Source organism: Brassica rapa, chromosome A05 (genome assembly GCF_000309985.2).
Source record: "Brassica rapa cultivar Chiifu-401-42 chromosome A05, CAAS_Brap_v3.01, whole genome shotgun sequence".
Lineage (NCBI taxonomy): Eukaryota > Viridiplantae > Streptophyta > Magnoliopsida > Brassicales > Brassicaceae > Brassica > Brassica rapa.
The window spans coordinates 132,176-160,052 of NC_024799.2; the positions used below are offsets into that span (position 1 = coordinate 132,176).

A 27,877-nucleotide genomic window follows, 5' to 3' on the forward strand; every position below is an offset into this window, starting at 1 on the left:
CCAAGAAAAAAGTTGTCAAAAAAAAATTTATATGTAAATATATATGTACATTTTGGTAGAATATTTACATAATTATATTACTTTATTTCCTTAATTTTAGTTTAATTTAATTTACTTAGTTTAATATATTTTAAATTTAATCAATTTTATAATAAAATTAATTATTATGTATAATTTTTTTGTTAACATGTTAAGTTATTATTGTTAAATGTTATTATTACTGATATTTATATTTTATATATATGTATACATATACTGCAATTTATACATCAAAAACGTTACCAGTCAATAAGTAAAAAAAATTATAACTCATATTTTTTCTGCAAATTCACAACATAAATCTACAGTTTCTACCACATAGTTTCTACTGCGAGTTACATCAAGTTATAACTTTGATTGTAAATCAACTTTAAATCAACATGTCACCAATCGGAGCCTATATAAGCAAAAGTACAAGGTAATATTTCAAAGTCCGGTAAATGAATATTAATGCTTATTGTTTAGCTAGATGATCTCCGCTGTTTTATTGCACATAAAACACACAACACATCAAAAAAGAGAGTAGGAGATACATAACCTAATAATAATGATAATAAGCAACAAAGGAACAAATCATTTATGTCAAACGAAGGAAAAATCTCAGGGATGTAACAAAAGCACCATATCTCACTGCTTCTGGAGGTTAAGAACCTTAACCCAAGAAGGCCTGGCAGTGATCTTCTTGATCCACTCGCTAACCTTAGGGCGAGACTCAAAGAGCTTCTTGGAGTCGGTGCCCATCAAGTAATAGATGATTGGGAGATGGTGAAGATCAGCCAGAGTGAAGCAATCACCAGCCAAGATGGGGGATTTGGAGAGCCTGGCCTCGTAGATATCCAAGACCTTCACCAACTTAGCTTCGAGATCTTCCACAGTGGCAGGATCAGTGGTCATACCAAGCATGCCTTTGAAGACACGCTCGAAGGCTAGCTTAGAGGCGATAGGGTCAAATTGTTGACCTTCAACTTGAAGCCAAACCTTTGTGATGGCCTTGAGTTTCTTGCAGCTTTGGCAGAGAAGCTTCTCGCCTTTGTTGTTGTACTCATCTGCTATGTACTCTGTGATGGCTCTTGACTCTGAAAAAACAAAATGAATTCATGTGTGTCATTGATACGTGGCCAACACGTAATTAAAACAAAAAAAGAAAAAAAAAGAACTAACCGAAAAGCGTCAAATCACCATCTAGGAGAGCAGGGATTTGACCGAAGGGCTGAAAAAAAGGAAAGAGCAGAGTAGAGTGGTCAGATATGTGATGATGAAAACCAAACTAAACCAAAGCTGTGTACGTACGTTGAGGGAGATGAGAGGCTCCTGCTTGTGAGCACCGGCTTTCATGTCGACGGGGACTAACTCGAAATCGAGGCCCTTCTCGTAAAGAGTAGCGAGAACGCGCATTGTGGCCGTTGATATTGGAACTCCGTGTACTTTGATGCCACCGCCCATGTTTATAAGATATTTTGGATCTGAAGGGGTGAATGGTGGTGCATGGTGTTTTATAGGAGGAGGAGGAAGCAAGGCAAGGGAAGAATAAGTGCACAAACTTCTCACCACCACATCACCACGTCTCCTCTTCCTCCTCCTTCTCCCACTTTCTCTCTATTTATTTGTAACCTAACATTATTATCTCTAAAGCGTCTGATATTCAACACTCACACTCTATTTTTATCGTTTGAACCCATTTGGTTTTGTAATAACGTAACTACTACACATTCAAATATACATAAAATAAATAAAGAAGTTATGCCCCCATGCATGTTTAAGAAAAGTAATTTTATATTTCAGTTGATGCTCGTGTGAAGGGACCGGAGTAGAGAGCCGTGAACCTCCGCTTGTTTCCGCCTGTATCGCTCCGCACTTATCTGCTAGCTTCTCTTCTTTGGATTAGGGTCTCCTGGAACCACCGGATTTGGCTTCTGGAGCTGTTTCAGCGTCTGGAGTAGACATCATCGGTGCTAGCCGGACCAGGATCTAGTCAACCCTGCTTCGGCGTCGCACCCTTTCGAAGTCGCCTTCGGGATGAGCCTTGGTTCCTAGGCTCATTCTCCGGCTGATTGCTCTAATGTTCGTGGCTCTTTGTGCAGGTTCCGGCATCAAGATTCAGCCTTGAACTACTGGATTGACATTTGAGTTTTGGTTTCATGTTTTAGCTAAGCTTTAATCACTTCTTAGGAGATGATTAAACCTTATTTCTCCGTGAAAGTCTTTTTTACTCCCTCCGTTTTTTAATATAAGTCGTTTTAGAGAAATTTTTTTGTTTCAAATTATATGTCGTTTTCGGTTTTCTATGTAAAATTTATTAATAATTAATGTTGTATGACCAATCGTAATATATCTTCTATTTTTCTATTGGTTAAATTGTGGTTAGGTAAATAATTAATGATGATTTTGTTTAAAAAATATAAGAAATTAATGATTTTCTTAATCTACGTACATAGCTGAAAAACGACTTATATTAAAAAACGGAGGGAGTATCTTTTTTTGGAGCTTTCTAAGAGTCTTGCTTTAATTAGCTAATCCTAGATGCATAAGGTTTGATCTTCAAGCTCCTAATGTATCTCTTGTATCATTATCTTTGGTAATGAAATTAACATACTTATCAAAAAAAAAAAAAAAAAAATCCACCAAATTTGTTTAACGATGGTAACGTTTTAAATTTGATTTATATCCGAATTTAACGTTTAGGGTGATTTATACCTAATATCAGTCAACAAGAAGAAAAAAAATAATAAAACAGATAGATATACATATATATTAGCGCCTATTAAAATCACAAAACAACAAGTGTAGGTAGGTGTATATGGGGTACGTAAGAAAATTATGTGGTGGAGGCATATGTTGGATATAATAATCACCAATCAAAATAGAGCATAAAGTGTAGTTTCTGTGAAAGTCTTTTTTATCTTTTTTTGGAGCTTTCTAAGAGTCTTGCTCCACGTAATCAAAAAGTATCGCATTCATTCCTCTTTCAGTTGTACTTGTATACAAACTCCTTCTCATTTTAATAAACGTGATCTTGATCTCTCTTTGCTCTGCTGCTACATTTCGGAAACTTCTAGCTAAGGCTTCTTCTTTCCAAAGCAAGACCACGATTTTTCTTCATGGCTACCGGAGAGGAGAAACCTGTTATGGTCGTCGGTATGGACGAAAGCGAGCAGAGCACTTACGCCTTGGAGTGGACCCTCGATCGTTTCTTCGCTCCTTATGCTCCTAATTTTCCTTTCAAGCTCTTCATCGTCCACGCCAAACCTAACGCCGTCTCTGCCGTTGGTCTTGCTGGTCCCGGTACCCTCTTTTGATTGACTAGCTAGCTAGGAACTGTCTTCTTCTATCTAGGTTTCTCTGTTTCAGGTATAGATCATTTGCGGTTTCTTTTTTTTAGGAGCTGCGGAGGTTCTGCCGTATGTTGATACCGATTTGAAGCATATTGCTGCCAGGGTTATCGAGATGGCTAAAGGTATCTGTCAGAGCAAATCGGTAAGTATTCCTCATTAATTCTTCGACTATTTCATAATAAAGGATAATTATAAAGAGAGCTTATAAAATGATGTTTCAATGTTTGATGAGCTATATTTGTTGTGAATCTCTACATCATTCAAGCTAAGATACTCCCTATAGTCTTTTTCTTTCTTTTTTTTGTATAAGTAATTTATCTATTTTTGGTTATGTATTATCTTCTTCTCAGTCATTAATTCTTTAGGTTTGTTCCGTGTAGGTTGATGGCGCTATGTTCGAAGTTTTTGAAGGTGATGCAAGAAGTATACTCTGCGATGTTGTGGATAAACACCATGCTTCTCTTCTTGTCGTGGGAAGCCACGGTTATGGAGCTATCAAGAGGTATAATTTATTATAATACTGACAATCAGTCTTGATTCTTTTTTTTTATTCTGACAATCGTCAGTTCTATCACAGGGCGGTTCTAGGGAGCGTGAGCGACTACTGTGCTCATCATGCTCATTGCTCGGTGATGATCGTGAAGAAGCCTAAGATCAAGCACTGATCTAAACCCAAGCTGTTATCTCAGTCAAAGCAAAGTCTCATCTGCATAGTCGTCAGTTTCGGTGAAATGAAATAAATTGTGAAACGATCCAATCTATATATTCGTGTGTAAATAGGTTATTGTATTCATAAACTATTTTATATATTGACGTTTTGATAGTACTACTGTGGTTATCTGCTTACATACAAACAACTAGAAAAAATAAGTTAAAAAAAAAAAAAAAACTTCATACGAGTGAGAAGACTGTTGTGGATGAAATATTGTTGGCTAAATGATTCAGGTACATGGAATAAAATAAAACTATAGAGAGTCCAAGAAAAAAAAGGAAAGAGAAATGGTGAGACCAATGTCATTGTCTGGTTTTCAACAAGGATAGACATGACATATAGTATATGTAAAAAGATTATTATTACCGCATCGGCTTTCGAAAAGGCAGACCAATTCGGAGAGAGAGCGACGGAGATGATTTTTGTTTGACATTTTTCGAAAACCAGTTTTTTTTTTTTTTTGTTGTGTTACCTCCGATTGAGGCTTGGTGGAGACATGGCCGGAGCTAATGATGATGATTATGATCGTAACAACCGCCGGATTGCTAACCAATCGACGGATTCGGCCGCAGATGTCCCTGGAAAACGCGGGAACGAGGATTCTTCTTCGTCTCTTGTTGAAGTCTCGTGCTCGATTTGCCTCGAGTTGGTGGTCGACGACGGTTCCAGATCCAGTGCTAAGCTCCAATGTGGTCACCAATTCCATTTGGGTACTTCCTTCATTTCCGACCAATCAAACTTTCCTTTTGTTGATCTGTCTCTTGTTTTTTTGCATTTCCTCTTATCAGAATTGGTTAAATATGATTTTGTTGTTTTCTGGTTATATTGATTCCCGGATCCAATTCAATTTCATCTTACTTAGACCATAATCAAAGTGTAGTTTTTTGATGAATCAATGACTTAAAAGGCTTGTCCCTTTGTGTATTATCCTCTAATGGTAGATTTGTTTGTGAAATTTCGTATGAACATCAATCAATCAACATACGAGAGTATAGATTATATTATTAGCAACGCTTAAATAGCCATTGTTGCTACACACATATATATATATATATATATATAGATGGCTTTTTAGCTTCAGCTGCCTTTTGTTCTGGTTTTCTTGCAGACTGCATTGGATCGGCTTTCAACATGAAAGGAACCATGCAATGCCCTAACTGTCGTAATGTTGAAAAGGGTCAGTGGCTCTTTGCAAATGCCTCTACTCGCCTGTTTCCTGAGTTTGTCATGGAAGATTGGATCCCTGAAGAAGATTTGTATGCTTTAAGCTATCCCGAAATGGTAATAACAGCTCCACTACTTTTCTTTTCTTTTCCTCTACGTTGAAAACTGCTCCTTTATCATATACAAGGGACCCCCTTGCTTCTATCAACTATATGAACTCGTTTATCCTCAAAATTTCTGCAGCAATATCGGGTCCATTGGTGCCCCTTTGGTGAGCTCTCTCAAGCAGGTTCATTCGAGTAAGCCTACTACACCCTCCTATCATCTCTCTTTTTGCTACTTCCAGAGAATACTCATCCTTTTTGCTCCTATTCTTTTCTGTATGTTTCAGGGAACTTGAACCTTCAGCCCCTACATGTAAGTTTGTTAGACGCTGTTGATTGAATCATTTCGTTTTGGCTACCAAACCGTTGATGATTTGAGATGGCATTTCTTTAGATCATAATGAGTTCCATGGGCACCATGCCGTTGCTATGAACCATTCATATCCTGCATACGTTGCACCAGGCCCAGCCTCCACTCCAAGAACTAGCGATAACAGCAACAACCCAGATGACCATCCCTGGAACAGCCACTCTAGTGACCACTTTCACCAGCTCTCTGTTGCTCCCCACTATCACCATCATCATCATCATTCTACATCGTTTTCTCTTCCAGGTGCTCATGTGATTGATGGTGAAATCGACTCCTCAGCAGCACGGGGCATATCTCATCCACACCCATTTCTCTTCGGTTACCGGTTAGCTTCTAGAGCTCAGTATAATATCTTCCCAACTTTTGCAGCAAGTTTAAGAATGTTTTTCTTATGTTGGATTTGGGCAATGCAGGTCTAATCCAAGAACCTCACCAGCAATTAACACTCAACAAGGAAGCAGCAGTGCCCAAATGCGTGAACACCTTCACACGCAGCAGCAGCATCATGTTTATAATAACCAAAGGCAACATCATGTTAATGGTCCCAATCTCGCATCACCTCTGGTCTCTATGACAAGAAGGGGATTGCAGCCACTACCCATGCCAGATCAGAACGTTGGATTCTTCCTTTATCCACCACCACCACAACCACCGAGCACATCAGGTGGACACCGTGAACCAGAAAGCGATCAGTTTCATCCTTGGGAGAGAGACTGGTTTCCACATTTCCCTATCCCCTCGATTCACCGCACAATCTCTAGCTTCTGGCACAGACACTTCTGAGAGAAGTTGCCTGTGGAAGAATTCTACCATGTATAAAAAAACTGGGAGACTTGTTTGATGGATCAAAACTTGTTTATGATGTAACTATAACTTGGTTTCCAATGTACATTGTGGCCTTGCCAAGGATTGTTGTTACTAAACAGAAGATTCAACCGATTCTTTATCTTGCCAAAAATGAAGCAGTTAAATAAGTTTCGTGGTTGGTTGGATAGAGTTGAATTGAATAAAAGTAGAGCAGATATCCATAATGTCAGGTGTCTGAAAAGAGTATAGATACGTCTCTCAAGGTATGTTAGCAACTCCAAAGTTTGAGACAAATGAACATGAAAAAAGAAAGCAGAACATCATTCGATAAATTGAAAAAAGACCAGTGTTTTTGAGATTCTGCGCTAAACAAGATGCAAAATCTTGGATTTATTCTTCTTGTCTGGAATGGGGATGAAGAAGCAAACTTGGAGGAAGATTGGTGACCAGTGATGTGTATGAGTAGCATCCACAACTTGTTCACCTTTCCTAGAGGCTGCCCTTAGTTTACGTTGCTCCTCCTTGTAGATCCTGTTTCTTCTCTGAAACTGCAAACAAACAAATGCCGCTCAGTATCAGTTCAATTAGGAATCAACTGCTACGCTTAAATTATTCTCTAACTGGTCACACTACTAACAACACTAGGGAGATGAGCAGCAATATTTATAATGTAAGAGAGCCCATTTACATTAATGCATTGTTTTTAAAACAGGATTCTGTGATGGGATACATATGCAGGCAGAGCTATTTGAATAGAGAAAGAAACACACAAGCAGCAAAGGGCATTTTTATGTTCCAATGTGTGAGCAAATGAGTTGATTAATTGTGAATAATATGAAAAACTCTTTACTCACATTTCAGAACAAGAGGAAGCAGTTTACAATATAATCTAGCATGAAGATAGATGATGCACCTAAGTCAAAGGAAACCCCCCGATCTAGGATTAATTGGAATTACTCGAATCTCCGTGATCATCATCGGAAACAGTAATTATCAGGCCATCATAAAAATGAAATGAAAGGGAACCTCTTTGGAATGGTGGAGGCACTCGAGGTAATCCTCACGGAGAAGAGAGCAGTCCTTGGGCTCTCTGCAGTGAGACATGCATTGGCTAAAATCCATCCAGAAATCGTAGCATCTCCCTTTGTTCCCCGTTATTCCCCATCCCGACGCCATTTTTGATTTGATGCTCCTCCTCCTCTGATTGATTCAGTCTCCCGTTTTCTCCACCTTCTAATGGACTTTAATAGTTTAATGGGCTTTTTCATTGGCGGCACTTTTCCCCACTCCTTTTTTTCGTGGGGGGAAGCTCTCAAGTGTGTGTGGAGCACCATACACCCTCCCCACAACAACGGAGATCTCTCATTTGACTAGTCAGAGCAAGTCAAATTAAGCTGACTACAAATCAAAGCTCTGCGTACACTCGTCGCACCAGATCATCGCCGCGTCGTGTAGAGGAAGGAAGCGACTGGGGCTAGCCTGCGTACGTACTACTGACGAAGAGTGAGGGAGCAGAGAAGCACTCGATAATGGCGCCTTCTTCACCATCCTCGTCTTCGGAATCCTTTCCGTTACCCTCGTCGAACTTCGCTTCGCTTCCTGTTGCGGCGATGAAGAGGAGAATCGTCGAGAAAATCCTCGAGAATCGCGTCACCCTCATCGTCGGCGAACCCGGTTGCGGTACGTACGCTCTTTCGCTTCCTTCGTTACTCTCTCACTGCAACTATCATTATGCGTCGCCGTTGAGTTTTTTTTTTTTCGTTCGGCGTTGATTCTGGTTCCGATGATCAGTTATTTTTTCCTTTTTTATTTTTTTTGGTTTTCTCGTAGTGTATTTGTATAATAAACTCATATTACTAGCGATTTTGGATGGATGGTTCATTAGATTCGCTTCTGTCTTACTTTTAGGGCAATATATAGCTTTCACACTGCCTTATCAACTGTTTTTCTTTTTTAATAGTAATGAACAGCTCTATTTCCATTTGATCTCATCCCTTGCGCTCGTGCAGGGAAGAGTTCGCAAGTTCCACAGTACCTTCTGGAAGCAAACATGTCACCCATCCTCTGTACACAGCCTCGCCGTTTTGCGGTTGTTGCTGTTGCTAAGATGGTTGCTAAATCTCGCAACTCTGATTTAGGCGATGAAATTGGTTACCACATTGGTCACTCCAAGATCCTCTCTCAAGGGTATGTAATGTATGCATCATATCCCCATGACTGATCGATTCCATTATAATACACTATTTTCTATTATCTTCTTTTTTCTTGTTTTTGTTGGATGCAGCTCGAAAATTGTGTTCAAAACTGCTGGAGTTTTGCTGGATGAAATGCTAGACAAGGGCTTGAGCGCACTTAAGTACAAGGTCATCATTCTTGATGAAGTGCATGAAAGATCCGTGGAGTCCGACCTTGTCCTTGTCTGTGTTAAGCAGTTTCTCATGAAGAATAGTGACCTCAGGTTACAACCCCTTTCTATTTTCTCATCTTGTTTCTTTTTAAACTTCTTAAGTCTTCCGTGTAAAGTTCCATTTGCAATCACGTCTGATGTTTTCTTTTTTTTGCAGGGTTGTCTTAATGTCTGCAACTGCTGATATAACAAGATACAGAGATTACTTTAAAGAACTCGGCAGGGGTGAACGGGTTGAAGTGGTCGCTATTCCTAGTCCTGATCAGAGAACAATTTTCCAGAGAAGAGTATTCTATCTTGAGCAGGTTAAACTTTTTGAAACTATATTTGACATTTGTTCCTCTTAGGAAACGACTTAATCATCCGACTCATTCTCTTCCACTTGTGGCTTCTTATAAGTCACTAGTGTTGGTTATCTTTTTTTCCTTTGTTGGAGGACATTGCTTCATCTGTATCCCTATGAGATGAGCTAACACCGTTATGACAAATTAGAATCATGTTATTTCAATCTTGGATTCAAAATAAGTTACAGTTTTAGCGAACTAGAATATCATGCTTATCAAAGTATGCTTACTACTACAAGTGATTTAAATTGTTTGGTGCACTGCTTAGAAGCATAATGTTATAAACAAAACAATTAAAACTATTTCTGGTTGGTGACTATCACTTTCCCTTGATAAAAATAACAAATTTTCTGCATCCATGAGAGTATCAGTGGAAGGACCAAGATGTATGACTTTGTTTCCTGGTTTCTTATTTGATTGTGAGCCTCTCCCAGTTAATTGAATACAACATTGTTTCATGAAGCAGGTTGCAGGATTGCTTGGTGTGAGTTCTGATTTTTCAGCTTACTGTCCTGGTCCAAGTCCTTCTTCAGCTGATACTGAAATCAAACCGGATCTGCAGAATCTTATTCATGATCTCATCTTACATATTCATGGAAAGGAACCAGACATTGAGAAGAGTATTTTGGTTTTCCTTCCAACATACTACTCACTTGAGCAGCAGTGGTATCAATTGGAACCATTTCGGGCATCTTTTGAGGTTCACATACTGCACCGAAGCATTGACACCGAACGAGCTCTGGCGGCTATGAAGATATGCAGATCCCGTCGCAAGGTTTCTCTTTTAACTTTCCATGTCTCTTCTTCTTTGCATTATCTGTGACATGCAGGTGAGAGGACTCAACTGAAATTTAAGTAACTAGAGAAGATCTTCATTTAAGAGTGATGCAAACAAATGTATTTTCACGTGTAGGGTGTTAAACATCTTGTAGTTCAGGGATCGTTTTGTTGAGTATATTGGTTAATGACGTTGGCTAGTGTAGTTTTGTACTTGATGAGATGATAAAATTTTACCGTCCATTTCAACTTAACTAACAGTTAAAATGTCGTTGTACTAGAGGACTTATCATTTAAACGTTAACTGTTATTCTCAGGTAATATTGGCTACAAATATTGCGGAATCTTCAGTGACAATACCCAAAGTGGCCTATGTCATAGACTCGTGCCGGTCTCTGCAAGTGTTCTGGGATGCATCCAGGAAAAGAGATGCAGTTCAGCTTGTTTGGGTCTCTAGATCTCAGGTATTGTCGGACTTTACCATTAGTGGATCAAAAGCGGATGTCCTAAAATTTAGGTTTGTTATGTGGATTTATAGGCCGAGCAGCGTAGAGGGAGGACAGGTCGAACATGTGATGGTGAGGTTTATCGCCTGGTGCCGAGTGCATTCTTCAACAAGCTTGAAGAGCATGAGACCCCAGCTATACTTCAGCTGTCATTGAGACAACAAGTTCTCCACATTTGCTGCACAGAATCCAGAGCCATTAACGATGCAAACGGTAATAGTGTTAGAATCCTTTAGAGAATGCTTGACTTCTTTCTTAACAGACGAGGTCAGACTTGGATTCCCTGAGAACTAGTAAGAACAGTCAGATTTGCTAGGTGTACTGATACTGCAAAAGTACTTATCATAACAATTTCCTATTGCATATTACCCGTATGAATGCTCTGTAGGGATAGTAATTGAACATTAACAGTGAGGTACCTTAGATGAAGCTAAATGGTTATGGTGGAAATATTCTTTCATTTATTCTTAGAAAATGGGAGCTTATATGATTTATGAATACAGTAGGGTGGGACTAAAAGACAGTATATATGATGCTTTTGAGTGTAATTGTTTTCTATATCTTAGCACTGCTGGGAAAAGCTATGGATCCACCAAACCCAGAAGTTATTGATGATGCTTTGAGTATGCTATTAAGCATACAAGCATTGCGGAAATCTCCTAGGGGACGCTACGAGCCAACATTTTATGGAAGGTTGCTTGCCAGCTTTCCATTGTCCTTTGATGCGTCCATTCTCGTCGTCAAGTTTGGCGAAATGGGAATGCTAAGAGAAGGGATTCTGTTAGGTGTCTTGATGGATACCCAACCGCTTCCTATCAATCATCCATTTGGAGATGATGCACAGGTGTTTCCTCTTGGTGAATTATCTGCAATTCTGCATGCCTTTTTGATCATAGTTTTAACATCGACACCTATGTCTTTTTTTACAGTTTTTGGAGTATGTTGACCACTATTTTTGTGGAGAGAGCAGCAAGACCATTTCTGGTGGCCGGAGGGAGATGGTACTCATGGCGAACCTATGTGCGTTTCAGTTTTGGCAGCGTGTCTTTAAGGTAATAAAATAGTTACATCATATTCCCTATGAGAATTAGCCTTTATTCTTGATGATCTTATTAATGTTTTTTCCTTGAAGGATAAGCATCGTCTTGAAAGCTTAAAACAACTATTGTCGAAAGAAAAAGACAAAGATGTCAAGTTGATACTTCCTGTGATTGAACAAGAGTGGTGTGATTTCCACAATATTTCCCGGTCATCGTTCAATCACGTATCTGAGATGTGTAAGTTTGTTACCTACTCGTTTCTGATAAGCTTTCCATTTTACTAATAGAAAACAATTTATAGATCAACATGCTAATTGCTCTTTTTATTTATTTCTCCCTCTTTATTGAAATTTTACCGGTTTTACAGATGAAGATACACTAAGCTCAATTCATCGTTTCAGACCTCAATTCATTAGCTCTTCTGATTCTCTCCCAACCTATTACGATCCATATGAATTTGATCACACATGCTGTGTTGAGTGCCAAGCCTCTGGGGATAGATATCAACACTCTGAGGATCAACCTCCCCTTGAAACAAGAAAATGTATATCGCTGCCGTTTGTTCCTCCTAACGCATTCCAAGCTAATGCCATCGCAAAAAACATGGCCAATATTATCAAAGAGGTATTCATTTGCCGACCTCGTTTCCTTTTTATAGCACTGGCGCTTACTTGCTTACAGCACATTGATCTTTTGCTGTTTATATTTGCCGTAGATAAGAACGCAGGGCACAATATCTGATAATGGCCATGGAGCAATCGAACCTGAGGCTTACGCTGACAATGGAGAGGCCCCAGTCTGCGTATATTTTCTTAATGGATTTTGCAATCGAGGTGACCAATGCCCGTTCTCTCATACTCTTCAGTCAACAAGACCAGCCTGCAGATTCTTCACGTCATCGCAGGTTTGTTTTGTTACCGTCCTAGTTGGATTGTTATCCTCAGATTGTCTGCTTATGAGAGTCGTTTTTGCAGGGATGTCGGAACGGAGAATCTTGTATGTTTTCACATGCCATGCGAAGACAGACAACACAATCCTATTCTACTCCCCCATGCCTTCCAGAAGAAGATGACTCTTCCACTTCGCCTCTCCTGGATTTGTTTCCAACTTCTTCTGAGGGATGCATTCTTGTACTCGATGACTCTGACATGCATTTCACTTCAAGTATAGCCCACCGTTATCCATCCTGGAAAATACTCTCCACGTCATCTTCTTCAGAGACGCTTTTCTGTGATTCTTCACTTGGGGACACAAGAATCTTCTGGGGTCTCAGTCATCCTTACGAAACCATCATCTCAAAAGCAGGAGAGGAGAACGCAATCCCATGGAATGAAGTGACATGCGTGCTGTGGTTCCTTAACCCAGACAGCTATGGCGAAACTCCTGAGAAACAGAAAGCAGTTGTGCAGAATTTCTTCGAGTACATGGCAATCAGAATACTCGGCGATGGTCTTTACGATATCCGAGTAGTTCTGACTATGAACAACATCATGTTCTCAAACTTACAGGTAGAATATTTGTCTTGTTGCTTTCAGGTTCTCCGATTGTTTTGCTTGTCTACTCTCATTCATTTTTATTGATTGCTTTCATCTTTAAATAAGGTTGAGAAGCTAGCCAGAGACAGCTTCTTCTTCCTTGGAGAGTCTTTCCCGCACAATTCAGTGATCTTCGGTGAATTTTCAGACACTGTCACCATCCAGAAGCCTATGCTAGTCTCTAGACCAGTCTCGTACGTCTTTGATCTCCATCCACCTACTGACACCCAGTTTGGTGAGTACACCTCTGGCCTTCACAACTCTCTTCACAACCAATGACCTTATGGTGTTAGAAAAGGAGTCTACTTTTGTGATACTTTTGTCTCTGTCGTCTATTAACCCTCTTTAGCTATTTCTAGATGGCTTTTACTTTTGTGAATCTCGGAAATATTGTCTGAAACTTGTTAAGACTATCAACTCCCACTGGAGTAGATAATGGTCGCTCTGTGTCCTGAAATGATTGCTTTGTCTTGTTTCATGCATGAGCTTTTATTAAAGTGACTCCTCCATTCTTGCTTGTAGACGAATGTTCAGTAGGAGATACACATCATCCATCACTCATACCGTTTTTATCATTTCACATAAAACATAGAGAGTGGCATCTTGACCATCATGAACCAAAACTCTCCTAGTCATTCATTGGTAGCTAGAGCCTAGTTCTTATACCGATAATAATAATACGTTAATGCTTGTTATGCTCTAAACATATTTGCAGTCATGCTATCTAATGTCAAATTTGTATATTCATGTATTTCGTATTCATATGATATCATTATCATCCATTGGTTTAATCTCCTTCATTTTCTCATACATTTCCTCTTCGTTTCAAACCCGATCATTGAGCTCAATCTTTACACGGCATTTTGGTTTTGTAACGATCTCTTCTATTTCTACCTGAAATCTTATATAGATGTTTCTGTTTTATACGAACCAAACTCATAACAAACCTTGCCGATATTATTATTATTATATTATAGTAGCAGAGATGCACGGCACATCAAAATGTGGTTAGGCCAAGGATTTGGGCTAACATTTTATATAAAAATAACTAAGTGGGCTCAATCATTTTCAATGCGAAACACATCAAATATTTAATGTGAATCAACCGGTTAAGACAACGATATTGTAACCGGTCCTTTTTCGGTATTGAATGAATTGATTCGGACCTCCCAAGTCTTTAGCTATAATTGTGAAACTAACTCCACGTTCCAAAATGTTCTTAAATTAACTAAAGTTTCCCTCTTGCTTCAAGAGAATCAATAATCAAAATTTAATAATTCACAGCATTAAATGATTAAGGGATCAAAAACCAAGCTTAAAGAATTACCAATCCAAGTGATCTTTTCATGGTGTTTTAACTTTCATTATTGCTTCTCACCTTTCTCTTGCTTCATCTGCAACCCTCTTTAGATTAGCCTCTTTTGTTTACTAATTCTATTGGTATCCCGTATGCCCAATAATACCCATCCTCAGATACTAAATCTACATTTTTAAAATATGATAAATCTATCATAGTTTACTTTGAGTTATTTTTCCCACTATCATCACAATCTTTTAAATGCTTTTTGTTAAGTTATTCATTAATCTGTGGTTATTATAGTACATGAATATATACAAAATTAATCATATCTGTACAAAATTATTATTAAGCTTTTAACTATGTAAAGTTATGCAGTGATTTATCCTGTCAATTTCCTTATATATATAGCATAAATGGGAAAAATCAAAACAAGTAAGCAACTCAAAATATTGTTTTATTCTTAAAAAGAAATAAATATAGTTTTAGGAGGTTGTGGTAGTTCTACTACTTATGGTAAAAGATACTGAAAATCGAAGTTGAAAACTACACCATAGACCTAAACCCAAAAATGGCTTTTAGATTACTACAAATGGACCGCCCCTTCCATGCTCTAAAACTTCAGTTCCACGTCCTTGTTGTTGTATCTTGATTCAGAAGGTTAAAACTTAGATCCTTAATTACGAAAGTTAATCCCATCGCAGGTCCTTTCAGCTATATATTATATATAGTCCCTAGCTCTTATCTCTCTCAGTCTAAAATATATTCTTACAAGTTTGGATATTGTCTTCTACTTATAACCTATAAACAAAACACACATGAATTCTTATCTGATCATGTATACTCTCCTCTCTCTTCTCCTTCTGGCGCTTAGCCCAAAACCGTCCTTAGCCTCCACCCGCAACTACACAGACGATACAAACGCCTCTATTGTACCACGGTACAGCAGGTACGTCAAAGACGCGTGTAACGTAACCCGATACAAACAACTCTGCCTCCGAACGCTTTGGCCGTTTACAATCGTCGCTAAAAACAACTCGAGCAAGTGGGCCCGAGCTGGCGTCGCCGTGACCATCACCGACACCAAACGGATCCTGAGACTCTTGCTCAAAACGCGGAATAGTTCAGCGGTCGGGAAACGCGAGAGGATCGCGTTGTCGGATTGCCGGGAGCTCTACGTTGACTCCCTCGACAATCTTTACCAGTCTCTCTCCGTTCTCCGGAAACTTGACGCCGACCAGTTTCAGCAGCAGATGAGCGATCTCGCCACGTGGCTAAGCGCTGCACTCACGGATGAGGACACGTGTCTCGACGGATTTGAGGAGACGATGAGTAAATCATCGACGGTCAGGATGATCAAGAGGAAAGCGACCAGGTGTATGCACTTGTGCAGCAATGCTCTGGCTCTCACCAACAAGCTTGCTTATGACGGCTTGTAATCTACGCTTATGATATATAATATACAGTTTATTACACTAAGTATTGTCTTATACATTACAGGGAAAAAAATTAATTACTATCAATAGTATGAATGATCGTGGTCCTGTTAATAACACCGAAAGAAATATCACGAAATTTATGATAATAATGATGACTCTGTTTGTCTTCGTTCTCTTTCTGCTTTTATTTTGTTTTGTATATATAATCTTGAATGATCGGCCAGTCAAATTGTTATTTAGATCTAGCGGCTTTGATATTCCGTAGTAAGCTAAATGACAACCGACAAACAATTTTCAATTATACTTCGTAAGATTCATTTAGTGATTTATTATTCACTCGAAGAATCTGTTCTCTCCACTCTAACGAATTCTTCATTCCACAATAAGTATAATATTAGTGAACGATGTATATTACGTTTAGATATTCTTGTAAGGATATGAATTATACGGGATTATTCCGATGCTGATATTAAGACAAACCTCCAAGCTTGTCCTAGTCATATGTATAAATATACTATTAGTACTTTGGGTCTACAATTTTAAAAATGATTGATATTCGCGAGTGTCCAATAATTTACTAGTGGATGAGGAGTGAGTATCGTTTGTTCTCTGTGGAATCAGAATGTGATGCTATCAAATTTTCAATGATTTTTCTTTTTTGAACAACTATCATATTTTCAATGATTTGAGGCGAATAATATCAAATTGTTGCTTTAGTAGCTAAGCCCGAGTTAGAAAAGGACGGGGCTTATCACGTTTCAAATATTTAAGCCTATAATAAGCCCAATAAGCGAATTCAGATGTGATTTGTCTTCTATCTTTCTGGCCATTTCATTCACTCTACCCGCGCTTTCGATTATGGTCCTCCTTGTCTAAGTGAATGAAATGGCCAGAAAGAGAGTTTAAACTGTTTGCCAGAAAGAAATGGCCACACATTATACATTTGTATTAATCCACGGAGGTAAACTGTTTGCTGTCTCTAGATGCAGTTTTTATCTTTTAGTCATGCTTTGAGATTGATCAAAAAAAAAAAGTCATGCTTTGAGATTTCTTCTCTAAGTAACATGGTTGAACCTATATATTAAAAAAAAATGGTAAACCATTCTCCAGAGAAAGAATGTAAAATCCGGTGGCCACACGCATGAAAATATTTGTGTGGTGCGGATTTGAACTCGGGTCCCTTGAAAATCCACGAAACGCCTTGACCATCCGACCACAGACGCATGGTTTTAAACCTATATATTAATAAGACTCCAGTGAAGAAGTGGCTCGAAAATGGGGAAAAAGAGGGTGCAGAAAACTTGGGACTTAATAGTAGAGCTTCACGTTGCATTGCACGGGGTCAACGATCAATTCCTCCTCCATATGTCGTCTCCTCCAACGTGCAACCCCTTCTCTCGCTTATCGCTGGGCATTTTTATACTACTAAATTTTATACTCGCGCGATTAATAATTTAGTTTAATTTTATAATAATTTTAAACTAATTATTTAATTGATTTACATATATTTTTTTATCTGAAATATAATTTGTTGATTTTATTATTTATGTTTATTTATAACTATACCCTCTTATTATCTATATAGTTATTTGTATTTCTAAATGTAATAATAATGTTTATTAACATATTCACAATATTTGAGAAATGTTAATTTGTATTTTAAAATATTATATAAGATGCTTGATGCATGTAAACTATTAATACATTACTATAATATTTTATCATACATTTTACATATATTTTATTTGAATACATAAATGATTGAACTATCTGCATAATATTTAATTTTGCTTTGTAGTGAGAAAAACTTTACAATTAATATGTGATTGTTATATATATATATATATATATATATATATATATATATATGATAGTATAATATTTAGATTTAAAGTTTAATCACAATAATGTTTTTGATGAAATTTAATTAATATTAAATAGCCTTTGTAAGATACCATAAAAATTAAAGTAAATATAATGAATTTAACTAATGTTATGTAACATTTTATTTATTGAATTAACAATATTGAGAATCTAAATTATTAGAGTTATCTACTACTTGATCTAATTAACTATTTGTATTGCAGTTAAGCTTGTATGATCATATAATGTATTACAATATATTATAATTGTTTTTTTTGGTATAATCGTTAATATTTGTTTATTTTGGAGTTTACATGAAGATTAATAAGATCTTTTGAAAACTATTACATAATTTTGATCATTGTTTTTTTTTCTAGTTGCTAAAATGCTGACGATAAGATAACAAACATCTTAGATAGGTATTTATTGTAATCTTGATATTTTTTTTTCTAAAATTTGTAAGTTTTTATGTTTTTAGTTTGTTGATTATAATACTTAGATAGTATATTTATATTTATAAATTCATATCGATTGTTTCTTCTATCATTTTTTATGTTATCTATCATGCTAATTTATCGTGACTAACTTATTTGACATGCTTTCTTAGGCTCTTTATTTTTCATCTATCTTATAGACATTATTCTCTAAATATTTTCTTTGAAATAACTCAACAGCAAGCATCTTAAATTATATATTTTATATGAGGTGAATCAGACTAATGATTATAAGAATTCATCATGTAGTTTGCTTTAAGAACAATAAATTTTTTAAATCTTGAAACTTACACCATGTTAATTATTTATTCAGTAGTTTTCCTTTTTGATATTGAATTCCATTTTGTATTCAAACAATCAATTTTTGGAAATTTTAACATTAAAAAAAATAGTAAACTAAAATTATGATTTTTATATTTTGATTGGTTGTGTATAATCCTATATGTATATCTTCAATGACTTTTAGCCTCAATTTTTGTATAGTAAGTAAAATGATGATTTAGCATATTTTGGTGTTCTTAAAGTATTATGCAATCATTCTCAATTATTTATACCTTCATCTCAGGGGGAATTTCATGTTTATTAAGTGACAAAAGACTATTATACCATTGTTCTCTAGATATATAATAAATAATTAATTAAATAAATAAAAAAAGTAAATAAAAAATATATATTCTTTATGTTTTCGAATTATACTTTTTAAAATTCACTTTTTATTATTATTTTTTCGATTTTTTTTTCAACTTTTTATTTTGAAAATTGAAAATTATGTTTGAAACTATTTTTAATTTTTTTTCAAAATTTTTTATATAGTTATTAGAATCCTAAATTTCTATAGAAACAAACACAATAAATATTTCAAACCTTTTCGACCATCATCCTGTGTCAGCGCATGATGCAAATATAAAATAAAAAAAGTTTGTCATATTTTGACTTTTTTTCAAAATCTGAAGGTTAATACCCCTACGAAATTGGGTTTTCGGTAAATGTTTTATATAATGAAGTTTACACACTTTAGTGTTGTTTAAAAATCTCTAACCACATTTTACATTTGTCTTAATGTACTCTAAACTATCTTGCATGGTACATGAGTATCATCTCTAATTGTTTTAACAATTAATTTAATAAAACTTCATATATTACCTAAATTAGTGGACACTATGAAATCTTTGTTCTCTAAATAAACATGCACTAAAAAAATTCCAAACCTCTTTAACCATCATCATATATTAGTACAAGATGTAACTATGAATTAAAGAAAAAATTGCATATTTTTAGTTTTTTGTTTCTCCAAATATGAAGGCTAACCCCTACAAAATTGAGTTTTTCGGTAAGTGCTTTAGAATGAAAGAGAAATTAATATACATTAATACAAATGTAGAATGTGTTTAGAAATTTTAAAACAACACTAAAGATCATAGACTTCAGTATATAGAGCATTTACCGAAAATTCAATATTTTCGTACGGGTTAACACATAGATTTTGAGAAAAATTCAAAAAATATAAAAATATTGTTGTAATGCATAGTTGCATCCTTCACCAACATATGATAAAGTTCAAAGAGGTTTGGAACTTTTGTTGTTTTCCTTTCTCTAAAAAATAGCGATTTTATAGTGCTTAATCCACCAATTTAAGGAGTATTACGAAGTTTTACTAAATTAATTGACAAAAACTTAAAACGATGCCCATGTACCAGGAAATAGAAATTAATATACATTAATACAAATGTAGAATGTGTTTAGAAATTTTAAAACAACACTACAGATCATAGGCTTCAGTATATAGAGCATTTACCGAAAATTCAATATTTTCGTAGGGGTTCACATAGATTTTGAGAAAAATTCAAAAAATATTAAAATATTTTTTTTACTGCATAGTTGCATCCTTCACCAACATATGATAAAGTTCAAAGAGGTTTGAAACTTTGATTGTCTTCGTTTCTCTAAAAGTAGAGATGTTATAGTGCTTAGTCCACCAATTTAAGTAGTATCATGAATTTTACTAAGTTAATTGACAAAAAATTAAAACGATGCCCATGTACCATGAAAGAGAGTTTAATATACATTAATACAAATGTAGAATGCGTTTAGAAATTTTAAAACAACACTAAAGATCATAGGCTTCAATATATAGAGCATTTACCGAAAATTCAATATTTTTATAGGGGTTAACACATAGATTTTGAGAAAAATTCAATAAATATGAAAATATTATTTTAATGCATAGTTGCATCCTTCGCCAACATATGATGAAGTTCAAAGAGTTTCGGAACTTTTGTTGTCTCCCTTTCTCTAAAAAAATAGCGATTTTATAGTGCTTAGTCCACCAATTTAAGGAGTATTACGAAGTTTTACTAAATTAATTGACACAAACTTAAAATGATGCCCATGTACTATGAATGAGAGTTTAATATACATTATTACAAATGTAGAATGTGTTTAGAAATTTTAAAACAACACTACAGATCATAGGCTTCAGTATAAAGAGAATTTACCGAAAATTCAATATTTTCATAGGGGTTACCACAAAGATTATTAGAAAAATTCAATAAATATGAAATATTGTTTTAATGCATAGTTGCATCCTTCGCCAACATATGATGAAGTTCAAAAAGGTTTGGAAATTTGATTGTCTTCGTTTCTCTAAAAAATAGAGATGTTATAGTGCTTAGTCCACCAATTTAAGTAGTTATGAATTTTACTATGTTAATTGACAAAAAAAATAAAACAATGCCCATACCATGAAAGATAGTTTAATATACATTAATATAAAGGTAGAATGTGTTTAGAAATTTTAAAACAACACTAAAGATCATAGGCTTCAGTGTATAGAGCATTTACCGAAAATTCAATATTTTCGTAGGGGGTTAACACATAGATTTTGAGAAAAAATAAAAAAATATGAAAATATTGTTTTAATGCATAGTTGCATCATTCGCCAACATATGATGAAGTTCAAAGAGGTTTGGAATTTTGATTGTCTTCGTTTCTCTAAAAAATAGAGATGTTATAGTGCTTAGTACACCAATTTAATTAGTATTATGAATTTTACTAAGTTAATTGACAAAAAAAATAAAACGATGCCCATGTACCATGAAAGATAGTTTAATATACATTAATACAAATGTAGAATGTGTTTAGAAATTTTAAAACAACACTAAAGATCATAGGCTTCAGTTTATAAAGCATTTACAGAAAATTCAATATTTTCGTAGGGGTTAACACATAGATTTTGAGAAAAACTCAATAAATATGAAAATAATGTTTTAATGCATAGTTGCATCATTCACCAACATATGATGAAGTTCAAAGAGGCTAAGAACTTTTGTTGTCTTCGTTTCTAAAAAAAATAGCGATTTTATAGTGCTTAGTCCACCAATTTAGGGAGTATTACGAAGTTTTAATAAATTAATTGACAAAAATTAAAACAATGCCCATGTACCATGAAAGAGAGATTAATATACATTAATACAAATGAAGAATGTGTTTAGAAATTTTAAAACTACACTAAAGATCATAAGCTTCAGTATATAGAGCATTTACCGAAAATTCAATATTTTCGTAGGGGTTAACACATAAATTTTGAGAAAATTTCAAAAAATATGAAAATATTATTTTAATTCATAGTTGCATCCTTCGCCAACATATGATGAAGTTCAAAGAGGTTTGAAACTTTTGTTGTCTTCCTTTCTCTAAAAAATTGCGATTTTATAGTGCTTAGTCCACCAATTTAGGGAGTATTACGAAGATTTACTAAATTAATTAACAAAAACTTAAAACGATACCCATGTACCAGGAAAGAGAGTTTAATATACATTAATACAAATGTATAATATGTTTAGAAATTTTAAAACAACACTAAAGATCATAGGCTTCAGTATATAGAACATTTACCGAAAATTCAATATTTTCGTAGGGGTTAACACATAGATTTTGAGAAAAATTCAAAAATATGAAAATATTGTTTTAATGCATAGTTGCATCTTTCACCAACATATGACGAAGTTCAAAGAGGTTTGGATCTTTTGTTGACTTCCTTTCTCTAAAAAATAGCGATTTTATAGTGCTTAGTCCACCAATTTAAGTAGTATTACGAAGTTTTACTAAATTAATTGACAGAAACTTAAAACGATGCCCATGTACCATGAAAGAGAGATTGATATACATTAATACAAATGTAGAATGTGTTTAGAAATTTTAAAACAACACTAAATATCATAGATTTCAGTATATAGAGAATTTACCGAAAATTCAATATTTTCGCAGGGGTTAACACATAGATTTTGAGAAAAATTCAAAAAATATTAAAATATTGTTTTAATGCATAGTTGCATCCCTCGCCAACATATGATGAAGTTCAAAGAGTTTTGGAACTTTTGTTGTCTTCGTTTCTTTAAAAAATAGCAATGTTATAGTGTTTAGTCCACCAATTTAAGGAGTATTATGAAGTTTTACTAAGTTAATTGACAAAAAAAATAAAACGATGCCCATGTACAATGAAAGAGAGTTTAATATACATTAATACAAATGTAGAATGTGTTTAGAAATTTTAAAACAACACTAAAGATCATAGGATTCAGTATATAGAACATTTACCGAAAATTCAATATTTTCGTAGGGGTTAACACATAGATTTTGAGAAAAATTCAAAAAATATGAAAATATTGTTTTAATGCATAGTTGCATCCTTCACCAACATATGACGAAGTTTAAAGAGGTTTGGAACTTTTGTTGTCTTTTTTTCTCTAAAAAATAGCGATTTTATAGTGCTTAGTCCACCAATTTAGGGAGTATTACGAAGTTTTAATAAATTAATTGACAAAAAATTAAAACGATGCCCATGTCCCATGAAAGAGAGATTAATATACATTAATACAAATGAAGAATGTGTTTAGTAATTTTAAAACTACACTAAAGATCATAAGCTTCAGTATATAGAGCATTTACCGAAAATTCAATAGATTTTGAGAAAATTTCAAAAAATATGAAAATATTATTTTAATTCATAGTTGCATCCTTCGCCAACATATGATGAAGTTCAAATAGGTTTGGAACTTTTGTTGCCTTCCTTTCTCTAAAAAATAGCGATTTTATAGTGCTTAGTCCACCAATTTAGGAAGTATTACGAAAATTTACTAAATTAATTAACAAAAACTTAAAACGATACCCATGTACCAGGAAAGAGAGTTTAATATACATTAATACAAATGTATAATGTGTTTAGAAATTTTAAAACAACACTAAAGATCATAGGCTTCAGTATATAGAACATTTACCGAAAATTCAATATTTTCGTAGGGGTTAACACATAGATTTTGAGAAAAATTAAAAAAATATGAAAATATTGGTTTAATGCATAGTTGCATTCTTCACCAACATATGATGAAGTTAAAAGATGTTTGGAACTTTTGTTGTCTTCGTTTCTTTAAAAAATAGCGATTTTATAGTGTTTAGTCCACCAATTTAGGTAGTATTATGAAGTTTTACTAAGTTTGACAAACAAAATAAAACGATGCCCATGTACCATGAAAGAGAGTTTAATATACATTAATACAAATGTAAAATGTGTTTAGAAATTTTAAAACAACACTAAAGATCATAGGCTTCAGTATATAGAACATTTACCGAAAATTCAATATTTTCGTAGGGGTTAACACATAGATTTTGAGAAAAATTCAAAAAATATGCAAATATTGTTTTAATGCATTGTTGCATCCTTCACCAACATATGATGAAGTTAAAAGAGGTTTGGAACTTTTGTTGTCTTCGTTTCTTTAAAAAATAGCGATTTTATAGTGTTTAGTCCACCAATTTAGGTAGTATTATGAAGTTTTACTAAGTTAATTGACAAAAAAATTAAAACGATGCCCATGTACCATGAAAGAGAGTTTAATATACATTAATACAAATGTAGAATGTGTTTAGAAATTTTAAAACAACACTAAAGATCATAGGCTTCAGTATATAGAACATTTACCGAAAATTCAATATTTTCGTAGGGGTTAACACATAGATTTTGAGAAAATTTCAAAAAATATGAAAATATTGTTTTAATGCATTGTTGCATCCTTCGCCAACATATGACGAATTTCAAAGAGGTTTGGAACTTTTGTTGTCTTCCTTTGACTAAAAAATAGCGATTTTATAGTGCCTAGTCCACCAATTTAGGGAGTATTACGAAGTTTTGATAAATTAATTGACAAAAACTTAAAACGATGCCCATGTACCATGAAAGAGAGATTAATATACATTAATACAAATGAAGAATGTGTTTAGAAATTTTAAAACTACACTAAAATCATAAGCTTCAGTATATAGAGCATTTACCGAAAATTCAATATTTTCGTAGGGGTTAACACATAGATTTTGAGAAAAATTCAAAAAATATGAAAATATTGTTTTAATGCATAGTTGCATCATTCACCAACATATGACGAAGTTCAAAGAGGTTTGGAACTTTTGTTGTCTTCCTTTCTCTAAAAAATAGCGATTTTATAGTGCTTAGTCCACCAATTTAGGGAGTATTACGAAGTTTTACTAAGTTAATTGACAAAAAATAAAACGATGCCCATATACCATGAAAGAGAGATAAATATAGATTAATACAAAAGTAGAATGTGTTTAGAAATTTTAAAACAACACTAAAGATCATAGGCTTCAGTATATAGAGCATTTACCGAAAATTCAATATTTTCATAGGGGTTACACATAGATTTTGAGAAAAATTCAATAAATATGAAAATATTGTTTAATGCATATTTGAATCCTTCACCAACATATGATGAAGTTCAAAGAGGTTTGGAACTTTGATTGTCTTCGTTTCTCTAAAAAATAGTAATAGTGCTTAGTCCGCCAATTAAAGTAGTATTATGAATTTTACTAAGTTAATTGATAAAAAATTAAAACGATGCCCATGTACCATGAAAGAGAGTTTAATATTCATTAATACAAATGTATAATGTGTTTAGAAATTTTAAAACAATACTAAAGATCATAGGCTTCAGTCTATAGAACATTTACCGAAAATTCAATATTTCCGTAGGGGTTAACACATAGATTTTGAGAAAAATTCAAAAAATATGAAAATATTGTTTTAATGCATAGTTGCATCCTTCACCAACATATGACGAAGTTCAAAGAGGTTTGGAACTTTGTTTTCTTCCTTTCTCTAAAAAATAGCGATTTTATAATGCTTAGTCCACAAATTTAAGAAGTATTACGAAGTTTTTCTAAATTAATTGACAAACTCTTAAAACGATGTCCATGTACCATGAAAGAGAGATTAATATACATTAATACAAATGTAGAATGTGTTTAGAAATTTTAAAACAACACTAAAGATCATAGACTTCAGTATATAGAGCATTTACCGAAAATTCAATATTTTCGCAGGGGTTAACACGTAGATTTTGAGAAAATTTCAAAACATATGAAAATATTGTTTTAATTCATAGTTGCATCCTTCGCCAACATATGATGAATTTCAAAGAGGTTTGGAACTTTTGTTGTCTTCCTTTCTCTAAAAAATAGCGATTTTATAGTGCTTAGTCCATCAATTTAGGGAGTATTACGAAGATTTACTAAATTAATTAACAACAACTTAAAACGATACCCATGTACCATGAAAGAGAGTTTAATATACATTAATACAAATGTATAATGTGTTTAGAAATTTTAAAACAACACTAAAGATCATAGGCTTCAGTATATAGAACATTTACCGAAAATTCAATATTTTCGTAGGGGTTAACACATAGATTTTGAGAAAAATTCAAAAAATATGAAAATATTGTTTTAATGCATAGTTGCATCCTTCACCAACATATGACGAAGATCAAAGAGGTTTGGAACTTTTGTTGTCTTCCCTTCTCTAAAAAATAGCGATTTTATAGTGCTTAGTCCACCAATTTAGGAAGTATTACGAAGTTTTACTAAGTTAATTGACAAAAAAATAAAACCATGCCCATGTACCATGAAATAGAGATTAATATAGATTAATACAAATGTTGAATGTGTTTAGAAATTTTAAAACAACACTAAAGATCATAGGCTTCAATATATAGAGCATTTACCGAAAATTCAATATTTTCATAGGTGTTACACATAGATTTTGAGAAAAATTCAATAAATATGAAAATATTGTATTAATGCATAGTTGCATCCTTTACCAACATATGATGAAGTTCAAAGATGTTTGGAACTTTTGTTGTCTTTGTTTCTCTAAAAAGTAGCGATTTTATAGTGTTTAGTCCACCAATTTAGGGAGTATTACAAAGTTTTACTAAATTAATTGACAAAAAACTAAAACGATGCCCATGTACCATGAAAGAGAGTTTAATATACATTAATACAAATTAAGAATGTGTTTAGAAATTTTAAAACAACTCTAAAGATCATAGGCTTCAATATATAGAGCATTTTCAAAAAATTCAATATTTTCGTAAGGGTTAACACATAGATTTTGAGAAAAAATCAATAAATATGAAAATATTCTTTTAATGCATAGTTGCATCCTTCACCAACATATGACGAAGTTCAAAGATGTTTGGAACTTTTGTTCTCTTCGTTTCTCTAAAAAATAGTAATTTTATAGTGCTTAGTCCACCAATTTAGGGAGTATTACTAAGTTTTACTAAATTAATTGACAAAAACTAAAAACGATGCCCATGTACCATGAAAGAGAGATTAATATACATTAATACAAATTAAGAATAGGTTTAGAAATTTTAAAACAACATTAAAGATTATAGGTTTCAGTATATAAAGCATTTACCGAAAATTCAATATTTTCGTAGTGGTTAACACATAGATTTTGAGAAAAATTCAAAAAATATGAAAATATTGTTTAATGCATAGTTGCATCCTTCACCAACATATGATGAAGTTCAAAGAGTTTGAACTTTGTTGTCTTCGTTTCTCTAAAAATAGGGATTTTATAGTGCTTACTCCACCAATTTAGGATATTACGAAGTTTTACTAAATTAATTGACAAAAAATTTAAAACGATGCCATGTACCATGAAAGAGAGTTTAATATACATTAATACAAATGAAGAATGTGTTTAGAAATTTTAAAACAACATTAAAGATCATAAGTTTCAGTATATAGAGCATTTACCGAAAATTCAATATTTTCGTAGGGGTTAACATATAGATCTTGAGAAAAATTCAAAAAAATGAAAATATTGTTTTAATGCATACTTGCATCCTTCGCCAACATATGATAAAGTTCAAAGAGGTTTGGAACTTTTGTTGTCTTATTTTCTCTAAAAAATAGCGATTTTATAGTGCTTAGTCCACCAATTTATGGAGTATTACGAAGTTTTACTAAATTAATTAACAAAAACTTAAAACGATGTCCATGTACCATGAAAGAGAGTTTAATATACATTAATACAAATGTATAATGTGTTTAGAACTTTTAATACAACACTAAAGATCATAGGCTTCAGTATATAGAACATTTACGAAAATTCAATATTTTCGTAGGGACACATAGATTTTGAGAAAAATTCAAAAAATATGAAATATGTTTTAATGATAGTTGCATCCTTCACCAACATATGATGAAGTTCAAGAGGTTTGGAACTTTTGTTGTCTTCCGTTTCTCTAAAAAATAGCAATTTTATAGTGCTTAGTCCACCAATT

The 27,877-nt window shown here is 33.9% G+C and overlaps 6 protein-coding genes and 1 long non-coding RNA gene across 9 annotated transcripts; 5 read left to right on the forward strand and 2 right to left on the reverse strand.

Moving 5' to 3' along the window:
* Positions 1-60: 60 nt before the first annotated feature.
* Positions 61-2,249, reverse strand: LOC103866350 (glutathione S-transferase F8, chloroplastic). Its single transcript, XM_009144258.3, has 3 exons — positions 1,330-2,249; positions 1,201-1,249; positions 61-1,115 (listed from the first exon to the last, which is right to left on the reverse strand). The coding sequence occupies exons 1-3, from the start codon at positions 1,480-1,482 to the stop codon at positions 667-669; spliced, it is 651 nt and encodes a 216-aa protein (XP_009142506.1). The 5' UTR covers positions 1,483-2,249; the 3' UTR covers positions 61-666.
* Positions 2,250-3,000: 751 nt separating this feature from the next.
* On the forward strand, positions 3,001-4,200 carry LOC103866351 (universal stress protein PHOS34). The gene is made up of 4 exons (XM_009144259.3): positions 3,001-3,321; positions 3,419-3,513; positions 3,752-3,873; positions 3,949-4,200. Exons 1-4 carry the CDS (start codon positions 3,138-3,140, stop codon positions 4,034-4,036), a joined length of 489 nt encoding a protein of 162 aa, XP_009142507.1. The 5' UTR covers positions 3,001-3,137; the 3' UTR covers positions 4,037-4,200.
* Positions 4,201-4,334: 134 nt separating this feature from the next.
* On the forward strand, positions 4,335-6,679 carry LOC103866352 (E3 ubiquitin-protein ligase RFI2). Of its 2 annotated transcripts, XM_009144261.3 has the most exons (7): positions 4,335-4,793; positions 5,192-5,364; positions 5,491-5,546; positions 5,639-5,664; positions 5,746-5,886; positions 5,965-6,046; positions 6,135-6,660. In XM_009144261.3, the coding sequence occupies exons 1-7, from the start codon at positions 4,580-4,582 to the stop codon at positions 6,502-6,504; spliced, it is 1,062 nt and encodes a 353-aa protein (XP_009142509.1). In that variant the 5' UTR covers positions 4,335-4,579; the 3' UTR covers positions 6,505-6,660. The 2 variants fall into 2 exon arrangements, with proteins under 2 accessions (XP_009142509.1, XP_009142508.1); XM_009144260.3 differs by having other exon boundaries at positions 5,746-6,046; positions 6,135-6,679.
* Positions 6,680-6,723: 44 nt separating this feature from the next.
* On the reverse strand, positions 6,724-7,802 carry LOC103866353 (NADH dehydrogenase [ubiquinone] iron-sulfur protein 5-B). The gene is made up of 2 exons (XM_009144262.3): positions 7,555-7,802; positions 6,724-7,076 (listed from the first exon to the last, which is right to left on the reverse strand). Exons 1-2 carry the CDS (start codon positions 7,702-7,704, stop codon positions 6,894-6,896), a joined length of 333 nt encoding a protein of 110 aa, XP_009142510.1. The 5' UTR covers positions 7,705-7,802; the 3' UTR covers positions 6,724-6,893.
* Positions 7,803-7,815: 13 nt separating this feature from the next.
* On the forward strand, positions 7,816-13,651 carry LOC103866354 (DExH-box ATP-dependent RNA helicase DExH8). Of its 2 annotated transcripts, none has more exons than XM_018659163.2 (14): positions 7,816-8,208; positions 8,538-8,724; positions 8,813-8,986; positions 9,093-9,240; positions 9,746-10,054; positions 10,374-10,520; positions 10,595-10,775; positions 11,129-11,406; positions 11,492-11,614; positions 11,695-11,839; positions 11,970-12,226; positions 12,318-12,506; positions 12,577-13,110; positions 13,204-13,651. In XM_018659163.2, exons 1-14 carry the CDS (start codon positions 8,058-8,060, stop codon positions 13,414-13,416), a joined length of 3,036 nt encoding a protein of 1,011 aa, XP_018514679.1. In that variant the 5' UTR covers positions 7,816-8,057; the 3' UTR covers positions 13,417-13,651. The 2 variants fall into 2 exon arrangements, with proteins under 2 accessions (XP_018514679.1, XP_009142511.1); XM_009144263.3 differs by having other exon boundaries at positions 7,817-8,208; positions 8,538-8,715.
* A 228-nt stretch (positions 13,652-13,879) lies between these two features.
* On the forward strand, positions 13,880-16,048 carry LOC103866356 (pectinesterase inhibitor 6). The gene has a single exon (XM_009144264.3). It carries the CDS (start codon positions 15,253-15,255, stop codon positions 15,871-15,873), a length of 621 nt encoding a protein of 206 aa, XP_009142512.1. The 5' UTR covers positions 13,880-15,252; the 3' UTR covers positions 15,874-16,048.
* Positions 16,049-23,930: 7,882 nt separating this feature from the next.
* Positions 23,931-25,643, forward strand: LOC117134188. Its single transcript, XR_004458375.1, has 2 exons — positions 23,931-24,328; positions 24,679-25,643. It is a non-coding gene; the product is annotated as an uncharacterized LOC117134188 (long non-coding RNA).
* Positions 25,644-27,877: the final 2,234 nt, after the last annotated feature.

Coding starts and splice junctions, on each gene's coding strand:
- LOC103866350 (XM_009144258.3), bottom strand. CDS start 1,482: ATGGGCGGTGGCATCAAAGTACACGGAGTTCCAATATCAACGGCCACA. Junction 1,250..1,329: donor AGCCTCTCATCTCCCTCAAC/GTACGTACACAG, acceptor CCTTTTTTTCAG/CCCTTCGGTCAAATCCCTGC. Junction 1,116..1,200: donor TGGTGATTTGACGCTTTTCG/GTTAGTTCTTTT, acceptor TTGTTTTTTCAG/AGTCAAGAGCCATCACAGAG.
- LOC103866351 (XM_009144259.3), top strand. CDS start 3,138: ATGGCTACCGGAGAGGAGAAACCTGTTATGGTCGTCGGTATGGACGAA. Junction 3,322..3,418: donor CGTTGGTCTTGCTGGTCCCG/GTACCCTCTTTT, acceptor TCTTTTTTTTAG/GAGCTGCGGAGGTTCTGCCG. Junction 3,514..3,751: donor GTATCTGTCAGAGCAAATCG/GTAAGTATTCCT, acceptor TGTTCCGTGTAG/GTTGATGGCGCTATGTTCGA.
- LOC103866352 (XM_009144260.3), top strand. CDS start 4,580: ATGGCCGGAGCTAATGATGATGATTATGATCGTAACAACCGCCGGATT. Junction 5,547..5,638: donor TCTCAAGCAGGTTCATTCGA/GTAAGCCTACTA, acceptor TGTATGTTTCAG/GGAACTTGAACCTTCAGCCC. Junction 6,047..6,134: donor CCATTTCTCTTCGGTTACCG/GTTAGCTTCTAG, acceptor TGGGCAATGCAG/GTCTAATCCAAGAACCTCAC.
- LOC103866353 (XM_009144262.3), bottom strand. CDS start 7,704: ATGGCGTCGGGATGGGGAATAACGGGGAACAAAGGGAGATGCTACGAT. Junction 7,077..7,554: donor GCCTCCACCATTCCAAAGAG/GTTCCCTTTCAT, acceptor GTTTGTTTGCAG/TTTCAGAGAAGAAACAGGAT.
- LOC103866354 (XM_018659163.2), top strand. CDS start 8,058: ATGGCGCCTTCTTCACCATCCTCGTCTTCGGAATCCTTTCCGTTACCC. Junction 12,227..12,317: donor TGGCCAATATTATCAAAGAG/GTATTCATTTGC, acceptor TATTTGCCGTAG/ATAAGAACGCAGGGCACAAT. Junction 12,507..12,576: donor GATTCTTCACGTCATCGCAG/GTTTGTTTTGTT, acceptor TCGTTTTTGCAG/GGATGTCGGAACGGAGAATC.
- LOC103866356 (XM_009144264.3), top strand. CDS start 15,253: ATGAATTCTTATCTGATCATGTATACTCTCCTCTCTCTTCTCCTTCTG.